This window comes from Gallus gallus, chromosome W, assembly GCF_016699485.2.
Source record: "Gallus gallus isolate bGalGal1 chromosome W, bGalGal1.mat.broiler.GRCg7b, whole genome shotgun sequence".
Lineage (NCBI taxonomy): Eukaryota > Metazoa > Chordata > Aves > Galliformes > Phasianidae > Gallus > Gallus gallus.
In genome coordinates, this window is record NC_052571.1 from 3,845,421 (window position 1) to 3,862,014 (window position 16,594).

Below are 16,594 nucleotides of genomic sequence, written 5' to 3' on the forward strand. Positions count from 1 at the left end.
CTTTCTAAAGGGTTGAGACCACCTGCCCAATAGGCAGCCCTCTGTGTTAAGGACCAGGGAGCACGATTGTTGCCAGTAAATAAAAATACTCCTGGTCCCCAATAACCTTCAGCTTCTTTTTCTGTTAACAGAATTTGGTCTCCACCAGTGAGACTAACCCTCCATACATACTCTGTCTCTAATTCTTTTGGAGAACAGCTAAAATCTTTTTTCAATTTTGCTAGTTCAGTGGCTGAGAAGGGAATTTCCTTAACATTCATTTGAGGGTCTAGGTCCTCACTGTTATCAAATGTATATTCAGTTTTTATCAAAGGAACCAGTGGGGCTATTGGGGTTTCTAATGGCCCTTTTTTTGCTTGTCTTGGCAGTGTGTGCTCCCCAGATAATTCTCCTTCAGCATTAGAGTAAGGCCTTAGGTTTTTTGGACACACTCTCATTTTATTTGATTTATTAGCTTCTATTCCACTTATATTGTATTATATTGTATTATACTGTGTTATCTTGCATTCCAGTATATTTTCTAGTAAATTAGCATTCCTCCTCAGGCTGTTTCCGCTATGTTGTTTTCAGGCCTATCTCCCAATCTGCTGAGCCAGCAGGGGTGGAGCTGGCACTGCCCACTCTTATCTCTCAAGCTTGACCTTGACCCTTTTTATGTGTGGCTAAAAGCAGCCTTCAGGAGAACTTCTGCTCACGTAACACACCAGATGAGAAAAGGATATTACCTTCCACTGATAACAGAAAGAGAAGTTAGTGTATGAGCACAGCCCATGCTGCCCATACAATGCTGCAGCAGCAGGCGTGGGTGGTGGGTCTTGTGGCAGGACACATGAGTGTTCTTTGTCTTTGCCCAGGAGACCAGCTCTCCTACGGACTGACCCTGAGACCATAGGTTTGAACATGGTCTCTACCAGACAGCAGGCTTGCCCTAAGAAGACAGTGGCAATCCAGACAGAGGGCCTGCCCAGAAATGTGGTGGTTCAGGTGTCTGGCTGCAGGAAGTGCCTGAACTTGCTCCTGCAGAGGGAGGATGGGAAGGATGCCACCTGCATGAGGTGCGTGCAGGTGGATGAGCTGCTCAGCCTGGTAGTGAAACTTAGGGAGAAGGTGGAGAGATTAAGAACCATCAGAGAGTGTGAGCAGGAGATAGACTGGTGGAGTGACTCTCTGAGAGAAAGATGCAGAGATTGCACCCCCCAAACCGTAGTGGACCCTCTCCCTTGCTGCAGTCGATCACAGAGAGCCGACTCGAGAGGAGAGGAGGAATGGCAGCAGGTCCCAGCTCAGTGATGCAAGCAACCTCAATCCTGACCTACCTCGGTTCCCTAGGTGTATCTACATAATAGGTTTGATGCCCTGAAACTGGAGGGAGAGGTGAGTGAGGATGAGGTGGGAGGACTGCCTCCAAGCGTGTCTAAGGTGAGGCGGTCAGCTCCACGCTTGAAGACTGCCTCCTCCAGAAAAGAAAGGACAGTGATAATCATAGGTGACTCCCTCCTGAGAGGAACAGAGGGTACAATATGTCGGCCTGACCCTACCCGTGGGGAGGTGTGCTGCCTCCCTGGGGCCCAGGTCAGGGATATTTCTAGAAAACTTCCTGGTCTGATCCGCCCCTCTGATTACTATCCTTTATTGATAGTTCAGGCTGGCAGTGATGAGGTTGCTGACAGAAGCCTGAGGGCTATAAAAAATGATTTTAGGGGACTGGGGAGGTTAGTTGACAATACAGGCATACAAGTAGTATTTGCCTGTATTCCTAGAGTGGCAGGGAAGGACACTGCAATGACTGGGAAAACCCATCACATAAACACATGGCTGAGAGGCTGGTGCAAATGCAAGAATTTCAGGTTCTTTGATCATGGGGTGGTCTACTCAGCACCTGGCCTGAGGTCTGCAGATGGGTATCACCTGTCTCAAAGGGGGAAACGGATCCTTGCCCAGGAGCTGGCAGGACTTGTAGAGAGGGCTTTAAACTAGATATGAAGGGGGAAGGGGATAAAACCAGGCCTGCCAGAGATGAGCTTGGGGGAGTGGTAATGGGATTAGGGGTGAGGCAAGGGGCTCAGCTGAAGTGCATCTACACCAATGCACGCAGCATGGGCAACAAACAAGAGTTGGAAGCCATTGTGCGGCAGGCAAGCTATGACCTAGTTGCCATTACGGAAACATGGTGGGACCGTTCCCATGACTGGAGTGCTGCAATGGATGGCTACAAACTCTTCAGGAAGGATAGGCGAGGAAGGAGGGGCGGTGGTGTGGCTCTCTATGTTAAAGAGTGCTTTGATGTTACTGGGATTATGGCTGGAGATAAGGTTGAATCCCTATGGGTTAAGATCAGGGGAAGAGCTGACAAGGAAGACATCCTGGTGGGCGTCTGTTAGAGACTGACGAACCAGGATGAAGAGACAGATGAGGTGTTCTACGAGCAGCTGGCCAAAGCTGTGCGATTGCCAGCCCTTGTCCTCATGGGAGACTTCAACTTCCCCGACATATGCTGGGAATACAATTTAGTGCAGAAGAAGCAGTCTAGGAGGTTTCTGGAATGTATGGAGGACAACTTCCTGATGCAGCTGGCAAGAGAGCCTACGAGAGGAGCTGACTCATTAGACCTGCTGTTCACAAACAGAGGTCTGATGGGAGATGTGGAGGTCGGGGGCTGTCTTGGACAGAGTGACCATGACATGGTAGAGTTCTTGATTCTTGGTGGAGTCAGGAGGGGGAACAGCAAAACTGCTACCTTGGACTTCCGGAGGGCGGACTTTCAATTGTTCAGGAGACTAGTAGGGGGAGTGCCCTAGGATTCAGTCTTAGAGCATAAAGGGGTCCAAGATGGCTGGTCGCTCTTCAAGAAGGAAGTCTTAAAGGCACAGGAGCAGGCTGTCCCCCTGAGCCGCAAAATGAGCCAGTGCGAAAGAAGATCAGCGTGGATGAAAAGGGAGCTATTCTTGAGGCTCCAGGAGAAAAAGAGAATCTACCTCCTGTGGAAGAAGGGACGGGCAACCCGGAAAGAATACAAAGAAGTTGTTAAGATGTGCAGGGAGAAAATCAGAAAAGCAAAAGCCCAGCTTGAACTCAACCTGGCTGCTGGGGTAAAAAGGAACAAGAAACTCTTTTACAAGTATGTCAACAGTAAGAGGATGACCAGGGAGAATCTCCATTCTCTACTGGATGAGGCTGGGAATGTGACCACTGAGGATAAGGAAAAGGCAGAGGTTCTGAATGCCTTCTTTACGTCTGTCTTTAAAAGTCAGACCAGTTATCCTCAGGTTTCTCCACTCTCTGACCTGGTAGTCTTGTCTGGGGAGCAGAGTAAGTTTGCAGATGACACCAAGTTGGCTGGAAGTGTCAATCTGCCTGAGGGTAGCGAGGCCCTACAGAGGGATCTGGACAGGCTGGATAGCTGGGATGAAGCCCATGGGATGAGGTTCAACAAGACCAAATGCCAGGTCCTGCGCTTTGGCCACAACAACCCCAGGCAATGCTACAGGCTTGGGGCAGAGTGGCTGGAAGACTGTGTGGAGGAAATGGACTTGGGGTTATTGATTGATGCTCGGCTGAACATGAGCCAGCAGTGTGCCCAGGTGGCCAAGAAGGCCAATGGCATCCTGGCTTGTATCAGAAATAGTGTTGCCAGCAGGAACAGGGAAGTAATTGTCCCCCTGTACTCAGCACTGGTGAGGCTGCAACTCAAGTACTGTGTCTAGTTTTGGGACCCTCACTGCAAGAAAGACATCAAGGCCCTGGAGCGTGTTCAGAGAAGGGCAACAAATCTGGTGAGGAGTCTGGAGCACAAGTCTTATGAGGAGCGGCTGAAGGAGCTGGGATTGTTCAGTCTGGAGAAGAGAAGGTTCAGGGGAGACCTTATTGCTCTCTATAACTACCTGAAGGGAGGTTGTAGTGAGCTGGGGGTCGACCTCTTCTCTCTCGTGACTAGTGATAGGACTAGAGGGAATGGCTTCAAGCTGTGCCAGGGAAGGTTCAGGCTGGACATTAGGAAATACTACTTCTCTGAAAGGGTGGTCAGGCACTGGAATGGGCTGCCCAGAGTGGTGATGGAGTCACCGACCCTGGAGGTGTTCAAGCAATGTGTGGATGTTGTGTTGAGGGACATGGTTTAATGAGAAGCATTGGTGATGGTTGAATGTTTGGACTGGATGATCCTGTGGGTCTTTTTAGCACTGAAAGACAGAAAAGCATTCCTTCTATATAGTTCAGTGTGTTGTATCCAGTATCAATCAGCATAGGCCATCAAAGAACCACTGTGTGATTAAACTGCAGCTGGACGTTAGGAAATACTACTTCTCTGAAAGAGTGGTCAGGCGCTGGTGCGGGCTGCCCAGGGAGGTGGTTGAGTCACTGTTCCTGGAGGTGTTCAAGGAATGTTTGGATGTTGTGTTGAGGGACATGGTTTAATGAGAACTATTGGTGATGGGTAGATGGTTGGACTGGGTGATCCTGTGGGTCTTTTCCAACCTTGGTGATTCTATGATTCTCTGATACGTGGGTCCCCCTGCCCCATTAGTCCCAGAACTGGTCCAAACCAGCCTGTAAACATTGACAATGTGGAATACCAATAACAGAAATAATAAAACCATGACACCCTTGTTTCTATCACAACAGACTGTTGTAGTAGGCGTCTTGCGGGGGCACGGGATGTACGGGACAGGCCTCTCCCTAAACATAGAGAGACAGTGCTATCGTGCTGACCTTGTTGCAGAGAAAACAGGAGAAGAAGAAGGATGATAAAAGAATGTGGAAACGGCCAAATAAGGCACAATGTTATCTGGTGTGAACCAATCAGAGTGGGACATGACAGCACGGTTATCTAGGTAAAAATGTATATAAGCTGTGTTTAGTAGTGAATAAACGCCATTTTGCCTCACTTACTTCTGGGGTCTGTGTGAGCATCTGGCCCCGACCTGGTAAAGGGTCGGTTTCGCCCAGCAGTAAGCCCTACACGTGGACAGAGGACGAACACCGGACGAGCGAACGGAGACTACACGCAACAAGTGGTGACCCCGACGTGATCTGTCTGCTGAGGGTGGCTGCCCGGCGTGCCCGTGACGCGGAGAAGAGCCTGTGAGGTGGCGGCAGGTCGCGCACGGAAGACGTACTGCGGTTAAGAGCCTGCGAGGTGGCGGCAGGTCGCATGCGTAACAATGGACCAAGTCATTAAGGTACTTGTGCAGTTTTGTAAGGACTACTGTGGAAAATCTGCTCCTTCCCGGAAGGAGATCGCGGCAGTTTTGTCGCTATTAAATGAGCTGGCGGAGCTGGACTCTCCCCGCTACGTTTTGGATTCGAGTAGGTGGGACTTGCTCACCTCGGTGCTATGCCAGCGCGCCATGGCCAGTCAGAAGGCTACGGAACTTAAAACGTGGGGACTGATATTAGGAGCCCTTAAAGCGGCCAGAGTTGAGGGAAAGGTATTGGTGGAGGCTCGATACCTTTTGGGTCTCAGCGGAGGAGGTGAGACACAGGACCCGGTCGGGTCCGATGGGGGTTCGGGAGCAGTTTCTTGCAGGGGCCGAGAGGAGACGGAGCCGCCAATGACCGTTGGCGGGATGGCGCCGGCTGAGCCGACCGCGCTCAGTTCAAAAGAAGACAAACAACAAGAGAGTGAAAGTTCGTTGTCTCGTCCCCCTCCCCCGTATCCACACCCCTCAGGCGGAACGTTGTATCCTTTATCAGAATTACGTCAGTGTTACCTGACTCAAGAGGGCGGAGGAAGCTGTGATCTACACGGGCAGGATCAACTTAGTGCCCACATGGGGAGGGGCCAGACAAAAGGTCCGTCCAATGCGGACAGGGGGCATAGCCTACTGTCTCTGGTCACTCCCAGGGGCGGTAGTGCGAGTGATAGTGTAGAAGAGAAAGAAGGGACTGGCTTTGAGTGCAGGGGGAGGGATCAAATGACGGACTGGAATGGGATTAGATCGGAGGCTTTGGGAAAGGGTATAGTTCCGGAGGCATTCTGGGTGATTGTGAGTGATCGTGGTCCCGAATGGGTGCCGCCTGACCCCGGGGGTGTTACGCGCCTGGTGGAATTTATGGATAAAAGAGGCCTGAAATCGCCTCTGACATTAAATGCACTACAAACTTTGGCTGCACTGGGGCCTCTCTTCCCCCGTGACATCACAAACTTAATGCGTACGGTGCTCAGGCTGGTTCAATATACGTTATGGGAGACGGACTGGGTGGCCGAGTTGGGGGGCCGTGCCGGGGCGACAGGGGTCGGCCCGCGCCGCTCCCTGCATGGGACCGGAATACAGCGGCTTTCAGGGAAGGCCGTGGGAGTGGCTTCGCCCCAGGGCCAGCTAGCGAGACTAAGGCCAGGGGAGCTAATAGCAGCCACAGATGCAGTGGTGGAAGCGTTTAATAAACTTGTGCATAAGGCCGAACCACCTACTCCGTGCACAGATATTACCCAGGGCCCGAATGAATCCTTTCAAAGCTTTACAGACAGGCTTTTAGCTGCTGCAGAGGGGTCTGATCTCCTGGTACCGGCCCAAGGGCCAGTGATCACTGACTGCTTGCAGCAGAAATCGCATGACAATGTTAAGGCATTGCTGCGAGCCGGCCGAAGTACGCTTAATACCTCGGGAGAAGTTATTCAGTATGTCTTAGATAAGCTCAAGGTGGCTCATTTAACTAATGAAAGGCTAGTCACAGCTATTGTCGTAGCTGTTGGCCTGCGACAGCAAAGATCGCTGCAGCAGCAAGGGCTGTGTTTCCGATACGGCCAGTATGGCCATGTTAGAGCACAGTGCCCCTGTGGGGGAGGCCAGTCAGGGCCTCCTGATCACAGGAAGGGCTTGCTAAAGGGTATCCGTGGTCGGGTATGCAGCAGTTAAATATCATGAATCTGGGAAATTCTGTGGGTACCATCGCGAAAAGTAATACCAGATATAAGTAGCATATCTGCAAAAACTGAGTCTAGGTGCGAGTTTTCTACAGAAATTCTTCGTTGGCAGACCGAAGCCAACTCCAGAACAACTGAGGGACAGACGATGGGATCAAGAACCACTCGTCAAGAGGAGCACTACACCTGCAACGCTGACACTTCCGATGTTGCTGATATTTATGGTGTCCATGGCGATTACAGAGTGTCACAAACAACTACAATGGACACAAGAACATATGCAGAAAATTAAAGAAGAGCGTGATCCCTTTGGAAGCTGGCTGGACGGACTGTTTGGGGGAACGGGTTCATGGTTAAAGCAATTGCTTAAAGCTCTCGCAGTAGGATTTGCAATCTTTGTGTGTATTCTAATCTGTCTTCCATGCTTTGTAGGATGCTTGCAGAACTGCCTTCAACGAATGATGGACAAGACTTTTGACTATCACATTGAGTATCATAGATTGCGTGAAAAATTATAGAGGGGTTTAGGTTGTTGCGTTCGTGCTGTAACGGGGCAAGGCTTGGCCGAGCACGGAAAAGAATTCCCTGTTGCTCTGATGATTGCTTAAGAACTGTAGTAGAAAATAGTAGGAATAGTGTGCTGAAATATATTTAGGATTAGGCGTTTTGCGCTGCTTCGCGATGTACGGGTTAGGTGTGTGTGTAAGTAGTATTTAGCTTAGGGAGGGGGAGATGTTGTAGTAGGCGTCTTGCGGGGGCACGGGATGTACGGGACAGGCCTCTCCCTAAACATAGAGAGACAGTGCTATCGTGCTGACCTTGTTGCAGAGAAAACAGGAGAAGAAGAAGGATGATAAAAGAATGTGGAAACGGCCAAATAAGGCACAATGTTATCTGGTGTGAACCAATCAGAGTGGGACATGACAGCACGGTTATCTAGGTAAAAATGTATATAAGCTGTGTTTAGTAGTGAATAAACGCCATTTTGCCTCACTTACTTCTGGGGTCTGCGTGAGCATCTGGCCCCGACCTGGTAAAGGGTCGGTTTTGCCCAGCAGTAAGCCCTACACGTGGACAGAGGACGAACACCGGACGAGCGAACGGAGACTACACGCAACAGACTCTGCTAAAGAGTCTTTCCCCTTCTAAAGGGAAGCTACAGGAAAGATATTGAATGGCTGCTCTCAGGTCACCTTGGAGTCTTCTCCTGGTTTAACAGCCACAGCTCTTTCAGCCTGTCCTCATAGGAGAGGTGTTCTATCACTTGGATCATTTTTGTGGCACCCTCTGGACATGCTCCAAAAGTAAGCAGAATCTACAAAGTAGTCACCAAGCCAGTATCTCCCATCACGTATCTGCCAGATAAGTTTGTTTCTTCTTGTGCAGTTCTGGGTACAGATGTATATGTTAAAGCTATTACTTTTTGCTCCTCCCTCCAGCAATTTTTCCAAGGGAGGAGAGTACATAAATTAACATGCCAACCAGACTGCTCCTGATAACGTGAAATACAACATTCTATCACAGACTAGTACTATTCCCATTCTTTAACCACAGACAAAAAGTTACCTTGTATTGCGAGTTCTGAGATATGTTCCTTTGGCACAGCCTTCTATTCGTTATGCAAAAACAATATTTTATCTCCCACACCGCAGACCCAGTGGCTGGGGCAGGATGGAGGGGGCTCCAGGATCACTGCAGTGACCCACACGCAGCCTCTGCCCCGAGGGGACCCAGGGACAGAATATGCTGAGAATCTGCTGGGGCCTCACTGAGCAGCACTGACGCTGTAGGGACAGCTGCACTGAAATGGTCTCTCATTCTGTGTGTCTGAAGGAAAAAGCTACTGGAGAAGAGTTGTCCACCCAGCTCCACTCATAAACGGTACTTTAAATTCTCTTAACTTTGTTATTTGAGAGTTTAATGTTTGGGGTGACCGACTGTTTTCTTCCCTAACAATGTCAGAAACACATGGTTGGGAAGAAAAGAAATCTGTCCAAATGGCACAGGGACCTCTATGCCACATTTAAGCTGTGATGTAAAAGCAGCGGCAGCAGCTACACACTTACACTGCTACACTAGCAAACCTCATAAATCCAGTGCAGGGAAACAGACTGCAACTTCCACCTCTGCACCCAACCAGTTTCCTGGTTAATCAGGAAAAAAATCAGGTGTTGAAAGTCCTACCTGCCTGGTTCCAGGGGGTAGCTGCAGGATGAGTCTCAGGTACGTACAGGACAGAGTCTGCAGCCCTTCCTGAACATTAGTGCAGAACACAAATCCATTTACTTTTAATATAACATCCATTTGTTATATTCAAATCCTACAAACCAGTTGGACTCAGCAATTGCTGCCATTGGTAATGTGGTGATGTGCTGAGGTTTTTGTTTAGGCTGCAAATGATTCCAGGTGGTGCCTGGCGCAGTGCCACCGGTGGTGGCCACGTGTAGCCCTGGTGCTACACTCTGCTCCCGGCAGCACTCCCACATAGTGTTGATAGTGGTGTCCTGTGTATTGTCTGTAAAATTTCTTATCATAAACTTGGTATGGGCATTACTAATTTGCTACGTTTATCCTAAAGCCATGATCCGATGAAGTGATTCACATGTGAAACTTCATGTTCCAGGAATCACACTGCACACTTGTGAAAATTAAATAGAGAACATTTCATGGATGCCCACGGAATTAACATCTGGCTGCTTTGCAGCAAACAGCCGCTTGTCAAAGGAGGGAGCATCCAAAAACACAGTGGAGACTGCACTGTTCCATGTCCATATTTTGTTTCGCTATACAGCTGTGGCACTGAAGCACTGCTGGCTCGAGCAGGCCACGGTCCTGCACTGCGTCGGCCCTACACTAGGCTCCGGTGTTGTGCGGAGCGGTAGGGCCATGCAGCAGCAGCACTCGCTACTTGCTCCTTTGTGTGCTGAAAGGCATAACGGGGAGCGGGCCTCGGGCGACCAAGCGTGGGGAGGGCAGGGGAGAGCCGCCAGCTGCTGCTCCGCGTCCCAGGACGCCTTCCAGCGGGGGCCACAGCCGTGCAGGGCCCCGAGGCGTGGAGCTCGGCGCGGAGCTCGGCGCTGCCCATGGAAACGGCGGGGACGGGACCTGCCCCGACCCTAACGCGAGAGCTCGAAGCGGTACTCCTGGCCGGGGTAGGGTCCGTAGCCGCTGTGCTGCAGCGAGTGTCGGCGGCGGAGGGCCACAACCCATCCGGCGCCTCCCGCCCGCCCCGCTCTCGGACGACCGCGGAGCGCTGGGGCTGCGTAGCCCTCCCCGCCCCCGGCTCGCTCCCAGAGCTGCTCCGCAGGGAATCGCACGGAGCGTTTCCCCCATCTGTACGAGCCACGGCCCCCCTTGCCTCCTGCAGAGCCGCTGCCATTATGCTCCGGCGTCTCCTAGCCAGGCCTCGCGGCGGGCGGCCGGACGGGGCGGCGTGGACCATAGCCATGCCCGCCTGAGCCCGGCCGGGCCTGGGCCGCAGCAGGTGTGTGTGCATGGGGGTGGAGGTTGCATGCGGTGGGGGTCGCCTCCTCCCGGTCCCGCGGAGTGCGGCCTGCTCTGCACAGCGGGGCCAGGGCTCGGGTGGCGCGGCGGCGGCATCTGTTGGCCGCCTCTCCCCCTTCCTCCTTTACTGCCGCCGCGGGGCCGCTCCCCCGCCCAAGGCTCTGTAGGGCTGCCGAGGGGCGAACAGGCCAGGCAGAGGCGAGGGCAGGGGTCCCCGTGCTGTTCGCGCGCAGGGCTGTCTGTGTGAAGCAGCCGGGGCTAAGGCGGCAGAAGAACATGGCAGCATTACCCAGAGTGAGGTGGAGATGAGGGATGCGGGGAAAGTGCCAGCCCTCAGCGCTCTCCACGGGGAAGGGAGTGCGGGTTGCGCCTGACTTCTGCTCACAGTTACAGGTGCAGAGGGGCTCGGCAGTGCCACCGAGTTGGCAGCTCCTGGGAGGAGAGAGAGCCTCACGAAGAGCCATCCCACAAGACAGCAGCGAGATGGGGATTGGCACATAGTGAAGGTAGTTAAGGGTTGTGGAGTGCAAGGGTGAGTAGCCAAAGCTGAGCGGAGCAAGCACTGCTGTGTGGGGTAGCTGTTGGCCCTCCAGGAGGCAGGGATGTGAGCAGCACAGCAGCACTGCTCTGGGCGTGGCAGGCTCACCATGGGAGCTGTGGCCTTGGCTCTGAGGGCTGCATGCAGCACTGGGACAGGACCAGCAGCCATTTTGGTGGGGTGGGCCCCGGCCTCCTGTGGCCATGGGGCCATTGGGCGTGGGGTGCTGCACACTGCTTAGTGCCTCAAGTAAGGCTGAATAGCAAAAAGAAAAAAAAAACATCTCAGCAGCCAGCTCAAAGCTGTTAGGAGAGGGTCAAGGAACTGCTTTGCAGGCATCTCGCTGCTGTGGAAATGGATTTTGTGAGGGGAGGGTGGTTCATGCGTGGGTAATCGCTGTAGTTAATGCTGTGTGGAGAAGGAAATATGCCACTGAGCGGCCCCAGATGTGGGAGCAGAAGGGAGGGCAGGCAGGAGCTGACCCTACATGGCTGCCCCACAGGCATGAGGGCAGAGGTGATGCTGCTCCCCATGGGCCAGGGGAGCAGAGCAGCAGCCCTGGGTAGCAGCTGTCTCCCTGTGCTGTGGCCAAGTCTGCCTGGTGCTGTAAGAGAGATCCTGTGAGGATTTTTATTGCTGTCTCTTAGCTACAGCCAGGCATGCAAACAGCTTTCAGCCAGGTTGTGGGAGGTAAGTGGGGGAGGAGAAGAGGGGAGTGGGGGGGCACAAAGCAAGGGGTGGCGGGACGGGGTCGGGGCTCAGTCGGCCCGCAGAGGCAAGCAGAGCTCCATGCTTCCTGGGGATGCGTTGGCAGCTCTGCAAGGGTTGCCATAGTTTTTACGTAGGGTGACCAGAACCGGCTGGAACTGGTTTGAGGCAGATCAGCTCTTGAACACAATGCAGTCACTGAGCTGCTACAGTGGGATAGCTTCCACCCTCCATGGCAGCCAAAAGCAGAGGAGCTTGCAGAAAGATACCATCCCTAAACAATATGTGAATGCACACTTAGACACACAGCACTGGTATGTGGCTATGTAGTCCTAAAGGGTTCTGTATATAAATGTACATATTTGCAGTAGCTGAGATGACTTGGGCTTTTTGTGCCTTTTTATGCTTAAGGAATGGGCAAGAGCTGAGATTTATGACCCTTATTAAAATATTTTTTGCTTTGCAAGGGTGGGACACTGGTTGTGCAGTCTATTTTAAAATGAAACTAAAAATAGATTGAATGATTTGTAATTGTAGCTGTGCTTGCAACTAAAGAATGCTGCTTTGCATGCCGTTTTATTTACAGGGCACTGTCTTGTGGTTTTCTTCTTTAGGAGATGTTGGGGGGGTCTGCACCTTTCTGAAAGGCCAAAAGGAAGCAGTGTTGTTGTGGAATTGTGCATAAAGCATTGCAAAGATGCTGCAAGGCATACCCGTTTTTCCTTTTTTTCTCCTTGTAGGCCTATTGATTGGGACTGCCTTTAACCCTTTCATATTTGCAGAGATAGTCTGTCTGTGGCAGTAACTGAGTGTTGGCAAAAAAGAGGTCAAGGTTCACAAAGGTAAGATGGGTGTGTGAGTGTGACTGTGACAGTAGTGCGAAGGTACGTGTGTGAAAAGTAAATCTGGTTCCTGATGACACACTTGGCACATTAGTGAAAGAGACAGCAGTATATTATTGAAGAAATATTATTAACCTCCAGGTTTAATAGGATTAAAGGTATTGTTTGTAAAGATGTACTGATACCTGTGCTAAATACGGCATTTTCATTTCAGTATCTTACATCTGGATATATGCTTTTTCACAATCTGGTGATAAAGGATAGGCCTCTGAGTGACAGTCATAAATTGTGGACCACGTGGTAGTTTGTTTCTGAATTCAGGTCTTCAGTGTTAAACCTGTACTTAATATATCCTACGTAGAAAAACATACAAAATAAGGATGGTGTTTCTTAAACTGCTGTAACCCAGGGAGAATTGTGCAGCAGCCAAGAGATGCATTTCAGAGGTCTGATGGAGCTCCAGTGAATTATTAGTTGCATGAATTATAATTTTGGGCAGTAATGGAATGAGACTAGAAAACCAGATGAGCAGTGTTTCAGCTCCTGAGGGATGACCACTTTTAACTCAAAGCAGTGGGTAATGGATAGGATTTTTTTTTTCTCATATGAAAAATAAATGTTTACTTAGATGTGATCTGGCATTTGCATCTTATAGAGAAAGCTGGAGGATTCAGAGGGAGAGAGAAGAAAGCAGTAACAAATATAGCAAAGGGAAGAACAAAGGCTGTTAGAGCTTGCACATTGGAACACTGAACATTTTGCCTTGGGGATTCTTTTGCCAGAACTGTTACTTCCTATTACAGGAAATCAGCAACTCTAGAATCTTATCTGGTATGATTTTTTAAAAAATCTGACCAGTCTTGGCTGTGTTAGCTGGTTTGATAATCTGCAATCAAGATAAATATGAAGGCAAAATGGTGAAAATGTTCTGTTCTAGTGTGAAATGAGGTTCCTTCCCTCTGTGTCCTGAAAGCCCTGAAAGATTGTGGAATTCGGGTAAGTTTTATGGTGGCTGATGATAGGCAGTGTTCCTGCATCAGAGCATGACAAATACAAGAGAACCTTTTTATTTTGGACTGCAGCAGATTACATAAGGTACTTAGATATTAATTGTAGGAAAGTGAAAATAGCATGACAATGTTTTGCTTGAAATTGTGTTTCTGTGGGTTTTAATGCAGCTGCAATGTATTTTTTCTCAGAGTCGATAGGACAGTAGGTAGCTTGTGTAGTGGAGCAAAATGCCTAACATCACTATGCTGATTTGTTTCCATCTTTTTTGTAACTTGGATGCAGAGGTTCTATATTTTACTGTAGATATCTGTAGCAAAAATATGCTTTACAAATGTGAATTCTTCTTGCTTGATAGGAATTGTACCTATTGCTGCTGTTAATGCATGTTCTTTTCCAAGGGCCAGCTAAAATGAATGTAACATGAGAGCACCTTTTGGATTTTTTTTCTCTCAACCAGAATAGTAAGGTGCTTTAAAGTTTAAAATACTTGAATGGTCACAAAAATCAACGCATCTTTTTTATTTGGGTTTTTGAACAAGATCTGTACTATGAATTTTTATTTTTCACAAAGGAAGTTTAAAATTTGCAGGGATTTTTTTTTGGACTGTAAGATAAGAAACCTGAATAGATGCTGGAGTCTGCAGTATTCTTGGTGAGTTGGTGGGGTTTTTTTTGTTTGTTTTTTTCTTAGACTATGAATATTTGTAAATGTTCTTCATCAGGTGCTTTTGCACATAGGCCATCTTCCCTGCAGAAAATACTGCTTAACATTTGAGAGTTGGTCCTCTGTCTCCGCAGTCATGAGCTCATCTTCCACTGAGGCTTGTCTTGGATATTTGATCTTTAGAACAGGGGCAATGGTTTATCAAGTCCCAAGTCTCTTTTAAATTAATCAACTATTTTTATTCTTCTTGGAAATATGAATGTGGGATAAAATACAAACATGCACACACATTGCTGGGTTTGTATGTTTAAAATAAAAATGCATGGACTTTAATGGGCCTGTCCATTGCTAGTGTTACCCAGACAGGCCCTGCCTGACCTGTAGCTCTCACTGAGGCTGTCTGGAGCAGCTTCATGCTGTTATCCAGCAAGACTTGTTATCCACTTAAAAAAAAAATTAAAGAAAATAGGCAGGAAGCAAGTATCATTTAGCATGTGGATCAAAATTGCATTAAATGACATGATTTAGCTATGGGACCCAGTAGGTCAAGTTGATGGCTGGGCTTGATGATCTTGAAGATTTTTCCAGCCTAGATAATTCTGTGGTTCTAAATTGGAAATCTTAAAATCCACATTATTGTTGTACATCTAAATTACTCACGTTGCTGTACTGGCTCATTTTATGTTTAGATGTACATCTCCCTATCATCTTTGAAAGGTCTTGGTGAATGGGAGAGGTGCCTGAAGACTGGAGGATAGCCAATGTTACTCCAGTCTTCAAGAAAGGCAAGAAAGAGGATCTGGGAAACTATAGGCCAGTCAGCCTCACCTCCGTACCTGGAAAGGTGATGGAACAACTTGTTCTGGATGCCATCTCCAGGCAATTGGAAGAGAAGGTTATCAGGAGTAGTCAACGTGGATTCACTAAGGGGAAATCATGCTTGACCAACCTGGTAGCTTTCTATGATGTCATCACTGGCTGGATAGATGGGGGGAGAATGGTGGATGTTGTGTACCTTGACTTCAGCAAGGCATTTGACACCGTCTCCCACAACATCCTTGTTATGAAACTTAGAAAGCATGGGATAAATGACTGGACGGTGAGGCGGGTTGAGAACTGGCTGACTGGTGGAGTCTCAGAGGGTTATCATCAGCGGCACAGAATCTGGTTGGAGGGCTGTAACTAGTGGTGTTCCCCAGAGGTCGGTGCTGGTCTTGTTCAAAATCTTCATCAACAACCTGTATGAGGGATAGAGTCCACCCTCAGCAAGCTTCCTGATGATTCAAAGCTGGGAGGAGTGGCTGACACCAGAAGGCTGTGCTACCATTCAACAAGACCTGGAGAGACTGGAGAGTTGGGCAGAGAGGAACCTGATGAAGTTTAACAAGAGCAAGTGTAGTCTTGCACCTGGGGAGGAATAACTGCATGCATTAGTACAGGTTGGAGGATGACCTGCTGGAGAGGAGCTCTGTGGAGAAGGACCTGGGTGTCCTGGTGGACAACAGGTTGGCCATGAGCCAGCAGTGTGCCCTGGTGGCCAAGAAGGCCAATGGCATCCTGCGGTGAATTAAAAGGAGTGTGGCCAGCAGGTCGAGGGAGGTGATCCTCCCCCTGTGCCTTGATGTGGCCACATTTAGACTATTGTGTCCAGTTCTGGGCTCCCCAGTTCAAAGAATACAGGGATCTCGTAGAAGGAGTCCAGCAGAGGGCCACAAAGATGATTAAGTGCCTGGAGCATCTCCCTTGTTGAGTAACCTGGGTGTGTTCAGCCTGGGGAAAACAAGACTGAGAGGGGATCTGATAAATGCTTATAGATATCTAAAGGGAGGTGGGAGGCAAACGGATGAGGCCAGGCTCTTCTCAGTGCTGTGTAGTGATAAGACAAGGAGCAGTGGCCTAAAATTTAAACATAGGAAGTTCCGTACTAACATGTGGAAGAACTTCTTTACAGTAAGGTTTACAGAGCACTGGAACAGGCTGCCCAGAGAGGTTGTGGAGTCTTCTATGGAGATATTCAAGACCTGTCTGGACACCTACCTGTGTGACCTATTGTAGGGAACCTGCTTTAGCAGGGAGGTTGGACTCAATCTCTTGAGGTCCCTTCTAACCCCTGTGATTCCATCATTCTGCGATACTGTGAAAATTAAGTCATTTTAAAATAGCATGCAAAAAGAATGGTGTGGGGGCTAAGCTACTTTTCATTAATTCATCTTACTTTTAAGAGAAATTCAGGAAGCTACAAGGCCCAAAACTTTGGACATTTTGAATTAATGGTTGGGAAAGGTTTATGTTCTAGTTTTTTTCCTCCTTAAGACATCCAAGTTTGTTTAAAGCATCTTTATTGTTGAGCTCGCATGAAAATATATCAAAGTCAAATGTGAACTGGTACTGCCTATCGTGGAAGTATTTTTTTATAGTTTTCGAATTTCAGAATTTCCTTTAAAAAAAATTGAATGAGTTTTCTC

General features: G+C 49.1%; 2 protein-coding genes across 10 annotated transcripts in view; both read left to right on the plus strand.

Annotated features, from left to right (window-relative positions):
- Nucleotides 1-5,051: 5,051 nt before the first annotated feature.
- Nucleotides 5,052-7,422, plus strand: LOC112531967. Of its 3 annotated transcripts, none has more exons than XM_046905135.1 (2): nt 5,052-5,984; nt 6,958-7,422. In XM_046905135.1, the coding sequence occupies exons 1-2, from the start codon at nt 5,160-5,162 to the stop codon at nt 7,378-7,380; spliced, it is 1,248 nt and encodes a 415-aa protein (XP_046761091.1). In that variant the 5' UTR covers nt 5,052-5,159; the 3' UTR covers nt 7,381-7,422. The 3 variants fall into 3 exon arrangements, with proteins under 3 accessions (XP_046761091.1, XP_046761092.1, XP_040511213.1); XM_046905136.1 differs by having other exon boundaries at nt 6,975-7,422; XM_040655279.2 differs by having other exon boundaries at nt 5,052-7,422.
- Nucleotides 7,423-10,099: 2,677 nt separating this feature from the next.
- The window catches only part of LOC425347 (zinc finger protein 532-like), a 77,239-nt gene continuing 70,744 nt past the window's right edge, over nt 10,100-16,594 (plus strand). The window contains exons 1-3 of one of the 7 annotated variants that reach the window (XM_046905131.1): nt 10,100-10,346; nt 10,754-10,898; nt 12,353-12,454. The gene's annotated coding sequence lies outside the window, so the exon portion shown is untranslated. Of the gene's footprint in view, nt 10,347-10,444; nt 10,899-11,779; nt 11,927-12,352; nt 12,455-16,594 lie in introns of those variants that run through there. The other 6 variants (XM_046905132.1, XM_025144600.3, XM_040655232.2 and 3 more) reach the window with 6 other exon arrangements.

Excerpts from the sequence above, each read along its gene's own strand:
- LOC112531967 (XM_040655279.2), top strand. The coding sequence starts at position 5,160 with ATGGACCAAGTCATTAAGGTACTTGTGCAGTTTTGTAAGGACTACTGT.